General features: G+C 39.7%; 3 protein-coding genes across 3 annotated transcripts; 2 read left to right on the top strand and 1 right to left on the bottom strand.

The window, feature by feature from the left end:
• The first annotated feature begins 296 nt into the window (after positions 1-296).
• LOC145076536 (uncharacterized) lies at positions 297-798 on the top strand. Its single transcript, XM_079022372.1, has 2 exons — positions 297-405; positions 476-798. The coding sequence occupies exons 1-2, from the start codon at positions 297-299 to the stop codon at positions 796-798; spliced, it is 432 nt and encodes a 143-aa protein (XP_078878498.1).
• A 15,384-nt stretch (positions 799-16,182) lies between these two features.
• LOC145076535 (expansin-B15-like) lies at positions 16,183-17,274 on the bottom strand. Its single transcript, XM_079022371.1, has 4 exons — positions 17,106-17,274; positions 16,898-17,010; positions 16,594-16,784; positions 16,183-16,504 (listed from the first exon to the last, which is right to left on the bottom strand). The coding sequence occupies exons 1-4, from the start codon at positions 17,272-17,274 to the stop codon at positions 16,183-16,185; spliced, it is 795 nt and encodes a 264-aa protein (XP_078878497.1).
• Positions 17,275-21,613: 4,339 nt separating this feature from the next.
• On the top strand, positions 21,614-22,115 carry LOC145076534 (uncharacterized). The gene is made up of 2 exons (XM_079022370.1): positions 21,614-21,722; positions 21,793-22,115. Exons 1-2 carry the CDS (start codon positions 21,614-21,616, stop codon positions 22,113-22,115), a joined length of 432 nt encoding a protein of 143 aa, XP_078878496.1.
• The last annotated feature ends 296 nt before the right edge of the window (positions 22,116-22,411 follow it).

The following is a 22,411-nucleotide window of genomic DNA, read 5'->3' as shown; positions in this document are numbered from 1 at the left end:
AGCCCGAGCAGTAACAGATAGCAGTAGGTCCGGATAAAAATACTAAGACCTCGGATTCTTCCAGTAGGGGCCAACAGGGCCGTGGCCGGTGTGCCAAGTGCGGTAAGCCGTATATTTGGGCTTTTCAGACAGCAGGATCGGGATGCTATGCATGTGGCCAGTCGGGGCATTTGATCAGGGATTGCCTTAAGAAGGGCTAGATTTTTTTTCATTACAACCAGACCGGCCACAAACGGACCGATTGTTTGAGGTTGCAGGGAGGAGGAGGAGCAGCGGTGGTGCCTGCGCCCGCCACAATGAGGATCACTGATGGACACCTTGCTAAGGCGGATGCTCCAGCGGTGAAGAGCCACACATTTCAGTTGACTACTGAGGAGGCTCGGGTAGTGCAAGAGGTTATGGCTGGTACGTGTTTTATCTTTCTTGCCTGATATTGATTTGTATTGCTTATGTGTATATATACGCTCATGTATAGTGACCTTTTTGGTCAATGGTCTGTCGGCTCACGTTCTATTCGATTCGGGTGCTACCCGGTTGTTTGTATGTCCTGCACTTAGCAAGAAGTTCCGGGACGCGCCGGGGATTTTGGATTCGCCGCTTGAGGTTGAGATTGTAGATGAATGCACTGTGAGTGCTGCAAGGGTGTATCACGACTGCGTCCTGAATGTGCTTGGGGAGAGGTTTCATGTTGATTTAGTCCCGATACCGTTGCGAGGGTTGAAGGTGATCGTCGGGATGGACTGGTTGGGGGCCAATGGGGCCATGATAGATTGTGAGCGCCAGTTGGTAAGGGTTTGAACCCCAAGTGGGGGAGAACTTGTTATTCATGGGGAGAGGGCCTCATATGGGCTAACCCTTTATTTAGCTTCGAGGGCTAGGAGACTTCTTCAGCAGGGTTGTTTAGGATTTTAGGCATATGTCTCAGATACGAGGGTTGGGACCTCGACGGATTTAGGTAGTGTGCCGGTTGTACAGGAGTTTCGAGTTGTCCTTTTCTGAGGAGTTACCTGGAGTGCCTCCGGAGACGTAAGTGGAGTTTTGCATTGATTTGGCGTCGGGTGCCGCTCCGATAGCCAAGGCACCGTACCGGCTAGCTTCGCCCGAGATGCAGGAGCTATTTATGCAGCTTCAGAAGCTGGTAGACCGAGGGTTTATCCGTCCAAGCAGTTCACACAGGATGTGTATTAATTATCGAGAGCTGAACAAGCTAATGCTGAAAAACCGTTATCCGCCACCGAGGATCAATAATTTGTTCGATCAGCTACAGGGTGAGTCTTGGTTTTCCAAGATTGATCTGTGGTTGGGGTACCATCAAATGTGGATTCGGGATGAGGATATACCGAAGATAACTTTCAAGACTTGGTATGGGCACTATGAGTTTGTGGTGATGCCATTCGGGCTCACCAACGCCCCAACAACGTTCATCGATCTCATGAACAGGGTGTGTAGACCGATGTTGGATCGGTCAATGATTGTGTTTATTGATGATATTTTGGTTTATTCTAAGACCAAGGAGCAGCACGAGCAGCATTTGAGGAAGGTATTGGAGACACTGAGAACGGAAAGGATTTATGCCAAGTTCTCAAAGTGTGATTTATGGTTGCGAGAGGTGCAATTTTTAGGGCACATCATCAAACAGGAGGGTATTTCGGTGGATCCAACCAAGGTTGAGGTAGTGATGCGGTGGGAAGTATCGAATAAAACATCTGAGATTCATAGCTTTATGGGTATAGCGGGGTACTATTGGAGATTCATCCAGGATTTCTCCAAGATTGCGGTGCCTTTGACCCGCCTGACCAAGAAGAATGTGACATTTCGATGGGGCCCGAATCAGCAGTCGGCTTTCGAGATCCTGAGACAGAGGTTATGTGAGGATACGATTCTCGTACTACCTGAGGGGCTGGATGATTTGGTAGTGTATTGTGATGCATCGATCTCGAGGTTAGGCGTAGTATTGATGCAAAGGGGGCATGTGGTTGCATACGCCTCGAGGCAGTTGAAGCCTCACGAGGTGAACTACCCTACACACGACCTGGAATTTGGGGCTGTGCTGTTTGCCCTCAAGATTTGGAGGTACTATTTATATGGAGTTCGGTGCACCATCTTCACTGACACAAAAGTTTAATGCATTTGATGGATCAACAGAACCTAAAGATGTGACATAGGAAGTGGTTGGATGTACTTAAAGATTATGATAGTGAGATCTTTTATCATCCAGGGAAGGCCAACGTGGTGGCTGATGCCTTGAGCCGCAAGACGATGGATTCTCTGATCAAGAACATTTGTTTGAGGATGACAGTGTTCTCTCCACTACTAGATATGATCAAGATGGCTCAAGTGGAGGGCTTGAAGAAAGCGAATTGGAAGATAGAGCGGATTCGAGGTCAGTTTCCCTTGTTTATTCGGGATAGCTGAGGTCTTCTGACACAGTGTGGCCGGGTGGGTACCGGTAACCGGGGGTGTGAGACAGAAGATCCTGGAGGAGGCACACAGATCCAAGTTCTCTATTCACCGGGGGGGGGGGGGGGCACAAAGATGTATAGGGATCTGAGGTTGACTTACTGGTGGCCCTGAATGAAGCAAGATATTGAGTGGTTCGTGGAGCGGTGCTTGACCTGTAGGAAGTTGAAGGCCAAACATCAAAGGCTTCATGACAAGATTCAGCCGTTACCCATTCCTATGTGGAAATGGGAAGAGATCACCATGGACTTCATAACGAAGTTACCGAGGACAACAAAGGGTGTGGATGCCATATGGGTTATTGTGGATAGGTTGATGAAGAGTGCCCACTTTATTCTGATCTCCAAGAGCATCTACGCTGAGAAATCAACATATATTTATGTGCAAGAGGTGGTGGTTAGGCATGGGGTGCTAGTGTCGGTGGTCTTTGACCGGGATGTCCGATTTACATCTAGATTCTAGAGGAAGTTCCACGAGGAACTGGGCACTCGGTTACATTTTAGCATGACTTACCACCCCCAGATAGATGGCCAGAGAGAGGACGATCCAGACACTGGAGGATATGCTTTGAGCTTGTGTATTGGACTTTGGTGGGAGTTGAGATACATTCCTCCCACTATCAGAGTTGTCAAATAACAATAGTTATCATGTTAGTATCGACCGAACCCCATTTGAGTTGTTGTATGGTCGGAGGTGTCGGATCCATGTTTGTTGGGGCGAGGTTAGACACCGAGTCATGGGGAGCAATGAGGTGGTGATCTGGACTACCTATTTGATTCAACAAGTGCGCGACTGGCTGCGAGTCGCACAGAGCCATCAGAAAAGCTAAGGTGACCGGTACCGATCGGATCTTGAGTATCAGGTGGGGGACTTTGTTTTACTGAAGGTGTCACCATGGAAGGGAGTCATTAGGTTTCAGAAGAGGGGCAAGTTAGGACCCCGATACATTGGTCCATTCAGGGATTTTTGCCCGGGTGGGCAAGGTGGCTTACCGTTTGGATCTGCTGGAAGAGCTTAGCCAGATTCACAACCCCTTCCATGTGTCTCAGCTTCAGAAGTGTGTCACAGACGAGGACACAATTATTTCATTGGACGACATTCAGGTTGATGAGAGCCTGAACTACATTGAGAGACCCATTGCAATTTTAGATAGAAAGACTAAGGTTCTTCGTAACAAGGAAGTGAAGCTGGTGAAGGTTCAATGACAACACCGAATAGGCTCTGAATGGACATGGGAGCCGAAGGATGAGATGCAGGAGCATTACCCCGATCTATTTGCATCTATGGACTTCGAGGACGAAGTCTAGTTCAAGTAGGGGAGAGTTGTAAGTGGAGGAGAGTTGTAACACTCCAAATTTGTTATTACTGTTTTGACCATTGAAATAGAAAAGATGGCATAAAAGGTCACTTAGTACGCGGGGCATACTCAAGGAGTACGCTTAGCGTAATAAGGATGCATGAACGCGGAGGGTGGCCGTGTACATAGGGCGTGCATATAGGTATGCGGGGCATATGCGACAGAGGGCCAAAACCCTAATTCTCAGACTTGACACCTATTTAAACACCATTAAGCCTCTTGGACCAAAGCCTAATCAGCCTCCATAGCCTCATTTCGCTCTTTTACGCCAAAGATCCCTTGTAAGAGTGTTTTTGAGCTTAAGGAGTATATTTGTGGCCATTTTAGAGTTCATTCAAGAAGAAGGAATTTCTAAGCAAGTTTGGAGTGTCATTAGGCTTCAATAATGTGCATCTAGTTCACCTTGAAGGGCTTCTGGAGGTATAAAGTCTTGATCTTGCAATCTTATTCATTAGATCCAGTTAGGGTTTCTATATTCTCCTTTTTTGTGTTTATAGATCATCTCTAGAGAGTTGGAGCAACTCCAGTGCTTAAGAAGAGTAGATCTAAGATCCTTTGACTCATTTATGCCATAAAAATGGTGTCTTGATGGGTGTTTTGACCTCATGCATGGGTTCTGACTCTTGAAAAGGTCTTAATGGGTTGTTGGGAAGATATGGAACATGCAAAGGCACAAAGTTGCCAAATTTATGCCTTAGAACGTCTTAATGGACTCAGATTTAAAGATTGGACGTTAGAACATCGAGTATTAAGCACTTAATAGAAGATGTGCTTAATTTGTTTGTACGATGGGCGTAGATTAGCATATGCAGCGCGTATAGCTTAGGGAGTCAGTACCCTACACGTACTAGGGTGGTATGCAAGGCGTACGCACCTCAGATGGGTTTGGACTTGTTTTGAGATTGTAATCACTTTGCGCCTTAATTAATCTCTGGGCCATGCCACGTTTTGAGTTAGTGGGCCAGCTTATCTGTTTTGGGCCATGGTTACTATGGTTGGGCTATATTGGGCCATGATTACTATGGTTGGGCTTTATTGGGCCATGAGGCCTATTAATAATTTTGGACATCGAATTTGGTCCCATTAGCAAAGGAAGACCTTTTGGGCCATTGTGAATGAACTTGGGGTTTGGGTTCTTCGATTGGATAATGTTCAGTCCTAACCTAGGGTAATGGTATTATTATACAGCACGAGTGTTCACGGACTGTTAGGAGAGCATCTTTCGGATTCAGCAGATAGAGGTGAGTCTCCTCACCATACCAATGGGTTAAAGGCACCAAGGCAGCCCATTTTATGATATATGGTACACTTGTTGATGTAGTGTTATGTGGCATGGTAATTGGTTATGTGTTAGGAGGTATGCTAGTTGTATATATGGTATACTTGTATGGAAAACCATGGGAGAGCCCATGACACCTGGATGTAAGACAATGTGGGGAGCCCATAGTTTTCCTATTAAAGACCATGGGGGGAGCCCATGACACCTGGTTGTAAGACCATGTGGGGAGCCCATGACACTTAGGTGTAAGACCATGTGGGGAGCCCATGACATCCTGGAGTAAGACCATGGGGAACCCACAACTTCCTTATATGTTTGTATGCATGGCTTATATGGTTTATGTAGCTTTTATAGCTAATGGGGATCATTTGATTATGTGGATTGTGTGAGGTATGCTCTGGGGAATTCACTAAGCATTAGCTTACTGTTTGTTGGTTTGTTTTAGGTACTTCTGAGCCTAAGGGAAAGGGCAATGCTTGATGGCGCGACATGCACTCTCTCATGCTTTTTTATGGGACACTCTGATATTTAAAATAAAATTGTTGATGTTATGAATTTGAAAACAGTTGTTCTTGAGATTTTGTGGTTTATTGGAAATGTTTTGATTATTTAAAAATGAAAAATTTCTTTTTAGAATTTGGTCGTTACATTAATAAATGACAATAAATGATTTATTGATATATTAAGAGAATAATATATTAATTAGAAATATTATTATTATTTAATTAAAAACCAATCAGAAATTAATTTCAATTAATTTTGTTATTAATTAGATTAATTAAAGTGCAAGGATTAAAGTTGTAATTGTTCAATAGTTGAACATAGGGGTTCCAAAACCTTCCCCAAGGTGGTGGACGGTTTTGGGAAGAAATTATAGGGTTTCTAAAATATCTCTTAAAGATAATTAAGGAGTTGGATTATTACCAAATTTAAAATAATAATATTATATTCCAATTAAGGTTTCCAAAGCTTCTTGTATCAGCTATAAATAGGGTCTCTTGGCATCACATTTTCGACCATCACTTCTACTAAGAGAATAGTCGAAAATCATATCCCTTTCCTATCTCTTCAAGTTTCCTTAGTTGTTAGGGTTTGGGTGTGAGAAAAATTTCACATATGTCCTTGCAAACATTAGGAATTACGTTTGTATCCTTTCAAAGTTTATAATTACGTATATATCCTTCTTAACCTATTAAAATCACATTTATATCAAATCTTATAATTTAATGAGGTATAAATCAATTTAATACCAAAAAATATATTTAAAAATCAAAATAAAAGGTGACTGTATTAAATTACCCTTTCCAGATTATTAATAAATAGAAGTAAATAGATTTAATTAGCATTAAACCTAATTAAATATGACAAAACTGTTGGATTAGTGTCTAACGCTATAACTATATTTGGTAAGTATTTGACTCGGTTGAGCATGGTCTTTTTGGGTTGCCTTCACCATAGCAACTTGACAGGATGATTTATAATGAGAGAAGAAATATTATTAATATATTATGAGCATAATATAAAGAATAATAATATTGTTATTTGATTACTATAAGTCATAAATTAATTATGAATTAATTTGGTGACTTAAAGAGATTAATTAAGTAAAGGGGCATAAACTGTCAATTGTATGATAGTTGTATTTTGGGCTGTGATTCCTTATGAATAAGAGGGTGGACGATTTTTGGATAGAAATCATCCAAAGGCTTATCAATAAGGATATTGGATTGCTTATGGCCTAAGTTATTCGATTAGGGTTTTAAGGGTGAAACCCTAGGAGGCTCACTAGTATATAAAGACCCATGGGGTTGAGGAAATCGGCACCCTTGTTATTGGAGTAACCCTAGCTGATTTCTCACCCTCCTCTCTCTCTCTATTATCATCCTCTTGCTATTTGGTGTTTGTAAGCCATTAGAGGAGTGACAATTGTGACTCTAATCCCCAAAGACAAGAAGATTCAAGCAAGAAAACTCAAGGTATTCCTTTAGATCTGATTTCTTATGTTATGATTTGAATGCTTATACTATATCTATCAATAGAAGTCTTGGATACATTGCATGTTCAATTAGAGAAATCTAGATCCAAGAATTAGGGTTTGTATGTGCACATAGGAAAGTTCTTATGGCTCAAACCCATCAGTGGTATCAGAGCCTTGATTGGTTTCTATTGAATTGATGCATAGGTTGATTGCTTGTTGAGTGCAAAATTCGATTTTTGTCCCTCTGCCTGATGAGCTTGGCGAGTTCTATAGTGGACTCGGCGAGTCCATTGTGGTACTCGGCGAGTTCGAGCATCAGAAGGAGCTTGTTTCGGGATTTCTTGTTGTTTTTCTTATGGAAACTTGCCTTAATCTTTATGGGTCAATAAAATTCGAATTTTAACATATATGTGAGTATATTCTTGACCTAACAAAAGATATTTACCAATTAGTTGAATAATAATTTCCTTATATGATATTAATTGATTATTTTAATTTAAATTGGTAAATTGTTTTGCAAGAGACATTTAAATAAATCAAATATGGATAATTATGAGATTAAATGGTTAATTTAAATTATTTGTTATTTGATCCCTTATGTTTTGAAAAGTTTAAAACTTGTCCTCAAGTTTTGAAATTTAATTTTTGTGATTAAAAGTTTTATTTAGACAATTTAAATTTCAAACCCTAGAATTTTACAAGTTTAAAATTCAACAATTCAACCCCATACTACTATATGATTACAAGTTTAATATATATATATATATATATATATATATATATATATATACATATATATATATATATATATATATATATATAATTAAAATGCTAGTCTTACCGTTAGTAGGCCTCATTCACGAAGCCAGTCTATAAGGTGGGTATAAGGTTGCTGCCTATAAAATGACGCTTAATGGGTGTACACTCACACTCACCGCTTGCTTCATCGGTGGAGGGTCGTTAGCCGAACGGGTAGGATAGGGCAACCCTATCTCCTCATTAAAAGCATAATATTGAAATACAAAGTAGCTACATGTTTTTCAAATTCCTAATCCTAGTTACTTTAGGAAAAGTGAATTGATGCAAACCCATGAAATTACACTTTGCACCCTTGCTAAGAAGTTAGTGGAGCGTGTGTGGTTTACCGGCACACTAATTGGTTCTAAGAAAAGATGGCAAAGGGTGATTCATTGTTTATCATAGTTCGGTGGAGCGTGTGTGGTTTACCGGCATGTCGAATAGGTGATTGTAACAATGAAGGCACCGTGTAGATTTGCATGTTTATTCACACCCACTTTGTGATCCTCGGCATCCCAGTCACAAGCGAGAGGGGCATATCGAGATTTAAACATGCCATTGAAAAGTTCAATGAATCTCATCGAAATCTAGGAATTCTAAATAAAACTTAAAGTTATGTTTTGTGGTGGAGAATTAGTGAATCTTCATTCACTTACCTTCAAATTGTTTGCATGTTGGATTACGACATCCCTTTTTCTAATATGTAAATAATGTTGTTGGATCCTAGCCCTAATTTTTCATAGTGGGTGATAATTAGGGATTTAATTCTAATCAAACTTTGTCTTTTCTATTTGTAGATGTCAAACGCAAACAACGCTGCTGCTAGCTCGTTCACATTGATGAGCCTTTTCCAAAAGGTGACTTTCGATGGAATGAACTTTAGCGAATGGATAAGATACATTCGCACGATTGCTCGCTACGAGGACAAGGAGTATGTCCTTGACGAGAAGCTTGAAAAGATCAATCCAGAAATCGCTACTCCGGCTGAAATGACTGCTTTTGAGACTCATGAGCGTGATGCAATGAAGTTCATTGCATCATGATAGCCACAATGACGCCGAATTCCAAAAGTCCTATGAGGACATGTATCCGTACGAGATGCATCAAGACTTATTGGAGAGATACCATCAAAACGCGAGGCAGGAGCGTTACGAGATCTTCACTAACATGATCACTACTAAAATGGGAAATGGAGAATCCCTAACTGTACACTTGCAAAAGATGAAAAGGTATGTCGATCGTCTTCGCAAGTTGAATGTCGAATTTGGGGAAGACTTGGCAATCGACATGGTCCTTCACTCCTTGCCTCTGTGTTACAACCAATTTAGGATGACCTACCACATGAACAAGGAAGAGGTCACCCTAAGAAAGCTCCAAGGGCTCCTAATGGTTGCTGAGAGCAACCTTAAGGACAATTCTGTTGCACAAACTCCCAATCCGTCCACTGCTCCTGTTTTGGCTATAGGGCAGGGAAGGGGCAAAAAGAGGAAGGCTCCGTCAAAGAGCCACCGCAAGGGAAAGTCCCGAGATGGTTTCTCTTCTAGTGGGACCAAGGTTGATCTTGCTAAACCCAACCCTAACCCAAAGGAGGCAGAGTGCCATCATTGCCACAAAATAGGGCATTGGAAGAGAAGCTGCCCGGAATATCTGCAGGCCATCAAGGATGGAAAGATCAAGCCATCTTTTGCAGGTATATACACAATTAAATATAGTGATTCATCCCACACTATTTCTTGGGTTCTTGACACAGGATGTGGTTACCACATTTGTTCTGATTTGCAGGGACTAGGAAGAAGTAGAGATGTGGAGCTCGGAAGAATAAATCTAATCATGGGGAATAGAAGATCGTTGCCTGTTACCAAGATTGGAGTGTATTCTTTAGGGCTTAGTAATGGATTGAATTTAGATTTAAATAATTGTTGCTACTCGCTAGATATGGCACGAAACATCATTTCTTTTCATGGGTTGTTTAAACAAGGATTTAGATATTCATTTAATAATATGAATGGTTGTATTTATGCTTATATAAATGGTGTTTTATACTTTGAAGCAATGCCTTGTAATGGAATTTATGAAACTATTATGGTTGTAGATAACCTAGGAAATGATGTGTTGTGTATGGATTCTTCAAATAGTATGGTTAGAGCATCCTTGTGGCATTGTCGTCTTGGACATGTCAACAAGAAGCGCATAGCCCAACTCCAAAAGGATGGAGTGTTGGAGTCATTCGACCTTAGGGAAGAAGACACATGCGAATCTTGTTTACTTGGAAAGATGACCAAGTCACCCTTCACTAGCACATGTGAAAGGGGTGAGGGTTTATTAGACCTCATACATACCGATGTATGTGGACCCTTTAGATCTACCACAAAGGTTGGGAACCGCTTCTATGTGACTTTTACCGATGATTATAGTAGATATGGGTATATTTAGTTAATCAAGCAGAAGTCAGAAACGTTTGAAAAGTTCAAAGAATTCAAAAATGAAGTGGAGAATCAATTGGGCAGGAAAATCAAGATGCTTCGATCCGATCGAGTAGGAGAGTACCTAAGTCTTGAATTCCACGACTATCTCAAGGAATGCGGAATAGTTTCGCAATTGACGCTGCCTAGGACACCACAATTTAATGGTGTGGCAGAAAGGCGTAATCGAACCTTGTTAGACATAGTTCGTTCTATGATGAGCCGTGCTTCACTACCTATCTCATTCTGGGGGTATGCCTTAGAGACTGCCGCCCATATCCTTAACCGAGTCCCTACTAAGAAGGTTGCCAAAACACATCACGAAATGTGGACAGGGAAAGCTCCCTCGTTGGCACATATCAAGGTTTGGGGTTGCGAGGCTTTCGTAAGACGAGATACTCATGACAAGCTTGGACCTCGTAGTGAGCGATGTATTTTCATCGGCTACCCGCAGAAATCCTTTGGATATCTCTTCTATAGACCGAATAAAAATGTTGTCTTCGTTGCGAGGAGAGGGGTTTTCTGAGAGCGAGAACTTATAAGCCAAGGAGACAGTGGGAGGCAAATCGAGCTTGAAGAGATTAAAGAATCGATTGATGAAGGAACCTCTACCGCTGGCATTCAACCCGAGGAGGAAACTCCGGTTGAACCTATTGACCAGTCCTTACCTCTTAGACGTTCCGAAAGAGTTAGAGTTCAACCCCAGTTTTATGGTTTTCATATTACTACCGAAGGGGACACGTATATTAGTGATGGTACACTAATAAATCTAGATGAACCTAATAGCTATAAGGAAGCCATGGCAGGCCCAGAGTCTGCTAAATGGAAAGAGGCAATAGACAGCGAGATCCAATCCATGTATGACAACCAAGTTTGGAATTTGGTTGATAATGTGCCCGGACATAAGACCGTTGGGTGGAAATGGATCTTCAAGAAGAAGAATGACGTGGATGGGAATGTACACACATATAAGGCGCGATTGGTTGCGAAGGGCTTTACTCAAACTCCCGGAGTTGATTATGATGAGACCTTCTCACGAGTTGCGAAGATAAAGTCCGTTATAGTGATGCTAGCTATTGCCGCATTTCATGATTATGAGATTTGGAAAATGGATGTCAAGACTGCTTTCCTTAACGGGAAGTTGGCTGAGGATGTTTACATGGCTTAGCCAGAGGGTTTTCTGGATCCGAAGCATCCAAATAGAGTGTGTAAGCTTGAGAAGTCCATTTATGGACTTAAGCAAGCGTCTTGCAGATGGAATCTTTGCTTTGATGAGAAAGTCAAAGAGTTTGGATTTGTACGAAGCGAAGATGAATCATGTGTATATGTCAAAGCCAGTGGGAGTATAGTCAGCTTCCTCGTTCTGTATGTCGATGACATACTACTCATAGGAAACGACGTCCCGACACTGCATGAGGTTAAGTCCTGGCTCGGGAAGTGCTTCGCTATGAAGGACCTCGGAGAGGCTTCCTATATTTTGGGAATAAGGATAGTGAGAGAACGAAGTAAGAGACTAATAGGACTTAGTCAGAACACTTACTTAGATAAAGTACTAAAACGTTTTAGTATGGAGAATTCGAAGAAGGGAGAATTACCGATACAAAGTAATGCCGAGTTGAGTAAGACTCAAAGTCCGAGTACCGAAGCCGAGATAGTAGAGATGAGCCGAGTACCTTACGCTTCCGCAGTTGGCTCAATCATGTATGCTATGACTTGTACTCGCCCTGATGTGGCCTTTGCTTTGAGCATGGTCAGTAGATATCAAGGGAACCCTGGCAGAACCCATTGGATTGCGGTCAAGAATATCCTTAAGTACCTTCGGATTACCAAAGAATGGTTTTTAGTTCTCGGAGGGAGTGATGACTTAAAGGTACGAGGCTATAGTGACACCAGTTTTTAGACCGACAGGGACAACTATCTTTCGCAGTCGGGCTGGGTCTTTACCCTTAATGGAGGAGCAGTAACTTGGAAAAGTTCCAAGCAGGAAACCGTAGTTGATTCAACGTGTGAATCAAAGTACATTGCAGCAAGCGAAGCATCGAAGGAGGCAATATGGTTGAAGAACTTCATTGGTGATCTTGGAGTTGTACCTGCCATAAAGGAGCCTATGGAAATTTTCTGTGATAATGGAGGAGCGGTTGCGTTGACCAAGGAACCGAGGGATCATGGTAGATCTCGTCATATCGACAGAAAATATCACTTTATTAGACATCGAGTAGAAGAAGGACATCTCGTGGTTAAGAGGATATCATCAGAAGATAACCCAACAAATCTGCTTACGAAGGGACTGAGTAGGGTTAAGCACATGCAGCATGCTAGGAGTATTGGGCTGAAAGATGATATTAGTTTAGATTAGATAGTTTTAGAAACTTATAATAGATAAATGTAATTGACATTTGATGATTAAATAAAGGAGTATTATTTATGAGTAAAGTTATTGTCTTATGTTGATCGTTTAACTGTTGTTTCACTTTGCATGTTTTGACTTCCTGAATAATTAAGTTATTAAGAATAATTGAATTATTCAAATGATCCACAATCGTTCATATGTTGGAAGTAGGTATGAAAGAAGATTTTCATGAATTGGTATGTAGATTGTCTAAATGGTATTAGACATAACAAATGTTTGCTGCAACATTCATGAGTGCTTATGAACTAGTTTTGAGCATTGGAACAAACCCGTGTTTGCTGGAATCACTTTAAGGTGTATATATATATATATATATATATATATATATATATATATATATATAGATTGTAAGTGCTCGCAAGATGATAACATCATATGGTCTTAAAACCTAGATATATGGTTTGTTATTTGTTAATTGGTTGTACATTGATGATGTGAAACCGCATCAGTAAATTGATGTTATAAAACACATTGTTGTGTATGATTGATTAGCGAATAAGTAAATGCATATAAGTCGAAGTTTATCTGTTACTTTTATCCTAAGAGGGTAAAAGCGATATCTCGGCCGCTCGATGATTTGATTTGACTTATGTGTCGGGCCCGGTCAGAACTTAATTGATGTGTTAGATTAAGTTCTATGGAGAATAAATATGAGATCAAGAAACTAAACGCTGGATTGTGATTGTGTCCGCATGATATCTGAACAGAGGACTGTACGATCCCTTACCTAAAGGACAGAACTGATAAGATCAGAGTTGACAGCGTCTTTGAGAGCTACGATTGCTAATCAGTTTGTATTTGCATATATAGTTACTAGACATATCCAATTGGGAGACTGTTGGATTAGTGTTTAAGGCTATAACTATATTTGGTAAGTATTTGACCCGGTTCAGCATGGTCCTTTTGGGTTGCCTTCACCATAGCAACTTGACATGATGATTTATAATGAGAGAAGAAATATTATTAATATATTATGAGCATAATATAAAGAATAATAATATTGTTATTTGATTAATATAATTCATAAATTATTATGAATTAATTTGGTGACTTAAAGAGATTAATTAAATAAAGGGGCATAAACTGTCAATTGTATGATAGTTGTATTTTGGGCTGTGATTCCTTATGAATAAGAGGGTGGATGATTTTAGGGTTTGGAAGAGCCTAGAAATCGTCCAAAGGCTTATCAATAAGGATATTGGATTGCTTAGGGCCTAAGTTATTCAATTAGTGTTTTAAGGGTGAAACCCTAAGAGGCTCACTAGTATATATAGACCCATGGCGTTGAGGAAATCGGCACCCTTGTTATTGGAGTAACCCTAGCCGATTTCTCACCCTCCTCTCTCTCTCTCTATTATCATCCTCTTGCTAGTTGGTGTTTGTAAGCCATTAGAGGAGTGCCAATTGTGACTCTAAGCCCCAAAGACAAGAAGATTCAAGCAAGCAACTCAAGGTATTCCTTTAGATCCGATTTCGTATGTTATGATTTGAATGTTTATACAAGATCTATCAATAGAAGTCTTGGATACATTGCATGTTCAATTAGAGAAACTTAGATCCAAGCATTAGGGTTTGTATGTGCACATAGGAAAGTTCTTATGGCTCAAACCCATCAAAAACCTCAAACAAGTCAAAACTAAACCTCAAAAACATGAAATCTTCAAGACTTTCAAGAAGCTGTTTTCTTCTTCATGTCGTGAAAATTGGGGCTCCTAAGCTAATATATTCCCTAAAGTAGATTAAAAAAATAATTTTGATGTTTTGAAACCAAGAAAGATGATCCAGACCAACAAAGTGTGAAATTGGATACAAATGTAAAACCTTAACAACACAAATCACAGGGAGATTAGAATTCAGGTTCTACTTTGGGATTTTATGTTTACTGCAGCAGGGGAAGGCGACGAAATAGGGGTTGAGACACATCTTCGGCAAAGTGGTGAGGCTTCAACTGGTAGTAATTGATGAGAACAGGAGGAGGAAATCGTGCGTTACAGTGATCTAGTCGTGAACAGGGGAGGTTGTACCTAGGTCACTACGATGAAGAGTTTTCGTCGAATTGGGTTTTCAAAGTAGTTTGGCATGAAGGCGACACTGGTTTACAGGTGATGGTCGTCGATAGAGGGTATATGAGAGAAGAAGGTGAGGCAAATGGTGAAAAGGATGGTGTATGAATCGATTAAGTAAAGAGAAAAAGGCCTTGAATTGGATTAGTTACACGCTTAATTGAATAAAATTATTTTGGATTTAATTGTAAAGGGTATTTTGGTAAAGTTATATATAGTTTTGAATTTTATATAACTTTTATAATATTAAAATCCTGTAATTCTAATTAAAATATAGGGTTGGATAAATACGTAAATGTTATAGTTTTAAAATGACATATACGTAACTTAATATTTTATAAGGACATTCTTAAAGTTTGGAAGGATAAATATGAAATTTTCCCTTGGGTGTGAACCATCAAAGACACGAGATTTCTAGTGCTTGCTTCCAAGAGTTTTTGAAGAATGATTTGATTAGTTATTTACAAAAAATAACTAAAAGGTATGTAAACCCTAACCTTTTATTATTTTCGAAATTTCTAGGGTTTCCATACTAGGGTTCTTTGATGTTCATGATTTATAGCTTTCAATAGTGAAACCATAGATCTAATTAGGTTGCATGTGAACTTAAGGGTTAAGTTATTTTCCACCACATGAATTTTGTAACCTTAAAAACCTAACAAAAACATCCGACAACCCCCTACTATCTTCGCCCATATATACAACCATGTCAATAAGGGACAGTGGCGTTGCCATGCCAAGTATGACTTGAAGTTGTGAATTTGGGAAGACCAAGGGTATAAGGGATTGATAAGTCATCCAAAATGGTAGACAAGCCAATAATTTCGACGACAACAGGGTCTCATGCGTGGTCTCCCAAAACTTTTATATGTTTGAATCACACATTACATTGCATATGTTACAACATGGGATGATTTTATACTATTGATATATGGAAATTGTTCAGAATAAAATATATATTTTTGTTTTAATATGACATGTACTGAGATTTAGATGTTGGAGATAAATAGAAATGATTTGGATCACTTACATGGGATTTTGGGAAAGAAAAAAGCTTATTTTTGGGAACTCAAAAGTGGAAAGCATCATACTAGCTACTATTTTTGTGTATTGTAAAAGTCATAATTAAACCCCTTGAATCTTATAATTATCTAACGACAAAAATAACATAAATGGAATAAGTCTTGGCTAAACATTATGCTTTGTAAACATAAATAGTATTTTAAAATGATATAATTAAAAGGTAGGGTCTTACACATAACCATCTTAAGGATCAACCTTCTAATTTCTAGATGGCATACATTATAGTCAAACTAAGCTGAAAATGTTACTTCAGTTTTGATCCAATTAATCTATCGATAAACGTTGCTAGCAGCTAAAAGTTGACGTTTGAGAAATAAGTTTGACCAGGTACAAAGCCATTCGGAACGACATTAGAAGCTACCACTACCTTGCCGGTTGGAGACTTGAGCCTGAACGAGTATGGGCCATGGAAAGATGGGCTGACGTCGGCTTCCCAAACCGCACCCCAAATATTCTTCATTGGAACAAACTGTTGACTACCAGCCGAAGCTATCTCTACTGACCTAAGTCCACCATCACCATCTTCAAACTCAATTGCAGCTGCGAACCAGTTAGGGTTTGTCTTTGCATCAATCTTGAAAGCGATCTTTGTTTTCCCATAGTAGCATGGCACCCTACACATGTACGTAGCTAGACTGTCTTATTAGATAATGATCTTTGTTATATATACTCAATCACTCGTTTAATAAAATCATGCACGTACCTTCGATATTGAATATCAACTTGGCCGAGATTACGGAGGTTATCAGCATGTCCTGGATTCGCCATTGCACCAAAAGCAGTCCCGCTTAAATCAAAATGGAATGGAACATTGTTACATGCACCTGGGCACTCGTCAGTTATTGTTACAGTAATAGGGTTCAGAGAGCAGTATGGCTCTCGACTGCATTTAATCTGAGAAGAATTAACCACAATAGTCAAGTTATATATATATATATATATATATATATATATATATATATATATAATCATAATCAAGAAAATCAATTTGGGATTAACTTCTTCACCTGATAACAATCCCCACATCCTTTTCCTTGTAAATAAATCCTAGAATTTCCTGCTGCTATCATGGCTGAGTATGGTGGTGACTGTACATCATTAGCCCATCCACAAGCTCCTCCTGTAGATATATTTGATAAAATGAATACTAATGTTCTTCACAAGTAATGAGATGTTTTCCCGAAAATGAAACAAATTATATTGAGATTTTGTTACCACTTCCGGCGCCTCTTGGATCTCCATACCATGTTCCTAGAGCAGGTGAAAACCCATCTCCATTTGCGAAGAGGTCATCGCTTGAACACAAAGAATTTCTTGCAAAAAGAGAAGCAGTTGAACACACAAAAATAAAAATGGAAAATGGGTTTTGAAGGTTGAACGCCATTTTACTTTGAATTTGCTCGACATTCTTTTGGTATTTATATTGGTAACAAGAATGAGATAATTAATATTTTTATTTAGTTGTCATAATTGTAGTCCTTGAAATACTCTCGGTATTTAATTTTCAACATTTCTGTTTTTATATCTTCATAGTATGTTCAAAAGATCGGTAAGTAAATTTTCTGTAGAGAAAGGTATTTCAGTATTTGTTGCGTCTAAATTTATTGTGAACATTGTTATCGCAAATAAGTCAAGAATATAAACATTATACGTATGTTTGTTGGTGGGAATTTGTAAAAACAATTATATAGGTAATCTCTTTTTTCATAAGTAATTAATTTAAGTTTATGTCAGGTATTAGTAAGTCTTGAATTCGAATCAAAGATGCCATTTATTTCGTCATTTAAAGAAAGCGTTCACATTTCCTTCATATCTATTTAAGATTAATTATATCTTACTTTAGCGTTAATGATGTTAGTGCTACCTTCTGTCTGCCGATTATGAAAGTGAAGTTCGAATTAGTCCGTAAATCACCCAACCGAATTTAAAAACGAACCAAAGGTTGATGTTCTCATCAGCCTCAGCCACAACGAAGCCTGGGGGGCGGGGGTTGTCAAATTGAGCATTTATGGGGTTAAGGGGCTATTTTGCAACTCATATGGGTGATGGTGGCTTGGGTCATTGGTTTTTAATGACAACGAGATTAGAATTTTACAATGTTGTGTTTATTCAGTATAATCATTATGTACATAAATCTCTCTTAGTGCATCCTAAATGGGGTTATATTCTGTAACTAGGTGTGACCCATATATTATATGGATTATTTAAAAAAAATAAATATAAATGACTAAATATTTAAGAACTTTGGATTTATAAAAAAATAAGAAAAATAATGAATTATTAAAATTGATTTTTTATCTTTTAAATTTAAATAAATAAATAAAATAAACTAATGAGCTTTAATTTGGAAAATTTGAAATAATAAGCTAAGTCCATTAATTAAATTGATATCCATTTATTACTACATTTATTTTAATTATTATATTGAAATAGTACATCACTACAAGAAACGAGACCTATAGGGACGACAAATGTCGTCTCTATAGGTTATAGAAAGTCGTCTCTATAGGTGGTTGTGACGACAAGTCGTCTCTATAGCCTTTGTCTCTATAGCCCCGTCGCAATAGTTAATTTGGGTCGTCACTATAGATATCGTCGCCATAGGTACCTTTTGGAGACGAAATATCGTTGTTGTTGGTTTGGGGTTGTCATCCCCATTGCTGGACCTATAGAGATGACAAGTCGCCCCCATAGCTAGACCTATAGATACGACATGTCGTCTCCATAGCTAGACCTATAGCTACGAAATGTCGTCTCTATAGATATTATATAGAATTTACATTCAACTTCTATTTTTGTTTACTTTTCAAGTTTTTTCAAATACAAAAGCGCAAAAACACTAAATTTAACTACAAAAACATTAAATCATACAATATCAAAACATTTGAATATCTTATACAATTGTTTACTAAAACATAAAACATAATTTGGAATTGTATAAAAGTTTCATACAATATCAAGAAAACTGATTGTGTAGCCATGTTTACTTGTTTGCATCACCATCTTCAGAGTTGAAAATATACAATTGGGAGAAGCTCATGACTTGGAGAAACTTTTGCAAGTAAGATGAAACCAAGATGGTTTTCTGATTTTCAAAAGATTAAAGAGCAAATACCAGATATTCCAAACTGTGACATCTTTTGAGTGACCATTTAACTTGTTCATAACTGAAGGTGGCTCAGAAACAGTACAAACTGTCAAAGTTCCATCCGTTGCTCCAAATGCATGTAAATCAGAGGTCCTATTCCCAAACTTTATTACAGTAACCGGAGAAATGTTATAAAAAATAAATAAATGTAACAATGATAAAACAAGGATTGGGGACAAATTGATCCTAGAAAATTAATTATGCATGGATTTGCATTGATCAAATATGCAATGCATTCCCACAAAATAATATGCAGGTTCAGCTTTTTTACGTGACTGATTCGTTTCATTTAAATTTGATCTTATACTGTTTGTGCGAATCACTGTTTGGCTTTCACTTGGATCCTATAAAACAATTTAACACCTCAAAATATATAGTATAATAATCAAAAGGTGTTTGTATATGAAAATAAAGAAATGAAGCATACCCTACTAAAACTCCAGCTGTTTATGTCATGTGTAATGGAGGTTGGACCTGAAGATGGTGCCCATTGCCCACTGATGAATCAACCATTAAATTAACATGATGTTAGAATTATATCAAATCAAGATTCATATTACACTCTAGAGTCTACATATAGTTGCACATTCATGATTAATGTACTACTTGAAGCTTGTGTATCTGCATTGATCTAACCACATTAAATTCCTGAAAGATCTTGTGTAATTATGGATGTTCGCAAGTAATTCTGGCATGTAAGTTCATATGGTGAACCCAATCATCAAAATTATAGAAATTTGAAGCAGAAGCAAGTAGAAAATCAAGTAAAAATGGCAATCACCTGGTTCCAAGACTATTTAGGTGGCTAGGTGACTACAACTTCATTCGATTCTCCAGCCTGGTAGTAAAATTGCGACAAGACACATGCCTTTGCCATTGCATCTCCAATCCTACACACACCACAATTGTGCAATTCAAAAGCATAATAAAGAAGTATGCATACATGAATTGCACAAAAACCAAGTACACACACAATAATCGCATAAAAGGAAGTCGATAGTCAGAATTATAGGTTTTAGAAGATTACTGAGTTGTACATACAACAGATTGACATGATTTCAAATAACTTTGTTTACATCACACAATTATCGAGATTTGTAAAAACAAAGATGAGGTTCAACAATAATATGAACAAGAAGAATGTGAAATTTCGATGGGGTCCGGATCAGCAGTCGGCTTTCGAGACCCTGAGACAGAGGTTATGTGAGGCTCTGATTCTCATACTACCTGAGGGGCTGGATGATTTGGTAGTGTACCGTGATGCATCGATCTTGGGGTTAGGCGCAGTACTGATGCAGAGAGGGCATGTGATCGTATATGCCTCGAGGAAGTTGAAGCCTCACGAGGCGAACTACCCCACTCACGACATGGAATTGGGGGCAGTGGTGTTTTACCTCAATATTTGGAGGCACTATTTGTATGGAGTTCGGTGCACCATCTTCACCGACCACAAAAGTTTGAAGTATTTGATGGATCAATAGAACCTATACATGCGAAAAAGGAGGTGGTTGGATGCACTGAAAGATTATGATTGCGAGATCTTTTATCTTCTAGGGAAGGCCAACGTAGCGGCCGATGCCTTGAGCCGAAAGTCGGTGGGTACTCCGATTAGGAATGTTTGTTTGAGGATGATGGTGGTCTCTCCACTACTAGATATTATCAAGAAGGATGATGGAGATCATGGACGAGAGGCTATGGGCATTCAGAGCCGAGATTGTTGTGGGCTAGGTCGGGGCTCGAACTCCCTCATTTCGGGAGTTCAATGCATGCGGGGTGCCGGAGTTTTTAGGGTCAGGGACCCCATAGTTCACCAACCTTGGGTGGAGGACATGGAGAATGCCCATCACACGAGTTCTTGCCATAATGCAACAAGTATGGGTTTTGCTTCGTGTATGCTGAGGGATTAAGCCCGAGATTGGTGGGGCGAGGTGACTAGCTAGGTGGGAGCAGCCGGTGTTGCTGAGATAACATAGGCAAAGTTCGTCAGACATTTCAATTTGGAGTTTGCACCACATATTGAGGTGCAACGGCTAGTGAGGGAGTTTCATGAGCTTCAGTAGACCACTGAGATTGTAGCGGAGATCACCACCAAGTTTCGGGAAGGAGCACGTTGATCCCACAGTATGCTACACATAAGGATATGATAAGGACGAGGTATCATTCCATGTTGAGGGATGATATCCGATAGTTTGTGAGCTTTACACGGTGCAAAACTCTGAATGAGGTGGTAGAGAAGGCCCGTGAGCGAGAGATGGAGTTGGATTTTTGCACCAAGTGGAAGCCCGAGCAGTAACAGATAGCAGTAGGTCAGGATAAAATTACTAAGACCTCGGATTCTTCCATTAGGGGCCAACAGGGCAGTGGCCGGTGTGCCAAGTGTGGTAAGCCGTACAGTGGGGATTTTCGGACAGCAGGATCGGGATGCTATGCATGTGGCTAGTCGGGCCATTTGATCAGGGATTGCCCTAAGAAGGGCTAGATTTTTTTTCATTGCAACCAGACCGGCCACAAACGGACCGATTGTTTGAGGTTGCAGGGAGGAGGAGGAGCAGCGGTGGTGCCTGCGCCCGCCACAATGAGGATCACTAATGGCCACCTTGCTAAGGCGGATGCTCCAGCGGTGAAGAGCCATACATTTCAGTTGACTACCGAGGAGGCTCGGGCAGTGCAAGACGTTATGGCTGGTACGTGTTTTATCTTTCTTGCTTAATATTGATATGTATTGCTTATGTGTATATATACGCTCATGTATAGTGACCTTTTTGGTCAATGGTCTGTCGGCTCACATTCTATTCGATTCGGGTGCTACCCGGTTGTTTGTATGTCCTGCACTTAGCAAGAAGTTCCGGGACACGCCGGGGATTTCGGATTCCCCGCTTGATGTTGAGATTGTAGATGAATGCACTGTGAGTGCTGCAAGGGTGTATCACGACTGCGTCCTGAATGTGCTTGGGGAGAGGTTTCATGTTGATCTAGTCCCGATACCGTTGCAAGGGTTGAAGGTGATCGTCGGGATGGACTGGTTGGGGGCCAATCAGGCCATGATAGATTGTGAATGCCAGTTGGTAAGGGTTTGAACCCCAAGTGGGGGAGAACTTGTTATTCATGGAGAGAGGGCCTCATATGGGCCAACCCTTTATTTAGCTTCGAGGGCTAGGAGACTTATTCAGCAAGGTTATTCAGGATTTTAGGCATATGTCTCAGATACGAGGGTTGGGACCTCGACGGATTTAGGTAGTGTGCCGGTTGTACAGGAGTTTCGAGTTGTCCTTTTCCGAGGAGTTACCTGGAGTGCCTCCGGAGACGTAAGTAGAGTTTTTCATTGATTTGGTGTCGGGTGCCGCTCCGAGAGCCAAGGCACCGTACCGGCTAG

The sequence above is a fragment of the Lactuca serriola genome, chromosome 9, assembly GCF_051521515.1.
Source record: "Lactuca serriola cultivar US96UC23 chromosome 9, Lser_US96UC23_V15, whole genome shotgun sequence".
Classification (NCBI taxonomy): Eukaryota; Viridiplantae; Streptophyta; class Magnoliopsida; order Asterales; family Asteraceae; genus Lactuca; species Lactuca serriola.
This window is presented reverse-complemented; position numbering and strand designations above follow the sequence as displayed.

Bases quoted from the DNA above. Each gene is read 5' to 3' on its own strand.
- LOC145076534 (XM_079022370.1), top strand. From the start codon at position 21,614: ATGAGGATCACTAATGGCCACCTTGCTAAGGCGGATGCTCCAGCGGTG. The intron at 21,723-21,792 runs GTACGTGTTTTA...GCTCATGTATAG, and splicing joins AGTGCAAGACGTTATGGCTG to TGACCTTTTTGGTCAATGGT.
- LOC145076536 (XM_079022372.1), top strand. From the start codon at position 297: ATGAGGATCACTGATGGACACCTTGCTAAGGCGGATGCTCCAGCGGTG. The intron at 406-475 runs GTACGTGTTTTA...GCTCATGTATAG, and splicing joins AGTGCAAGAGGTTATGGCTG to TGACCTTTTTGGTCAATGGT.
- LOC145076535 (XM_079022371.1), bottom strand. From the start codon at position 17,274: ATGGCGTTCAACCTTCAAAACCCATTTTCCATTTTTATTTTTGTGTGT. The intron at 16,785-16,897 runs GTGAAGAAGTTA...AATTCTTCTCAG, and splicing joins GATGTGGGGATTGTTATCAG to ATTAAATGCAGTCGAGAGCC. The intron at 16,505-16,593 runs GTACGTGCATGA...GTACATGTGTAG, and splicing joins GTTGATATTCAATATCGAAG to GGTGCCATGCTACTATGGGA.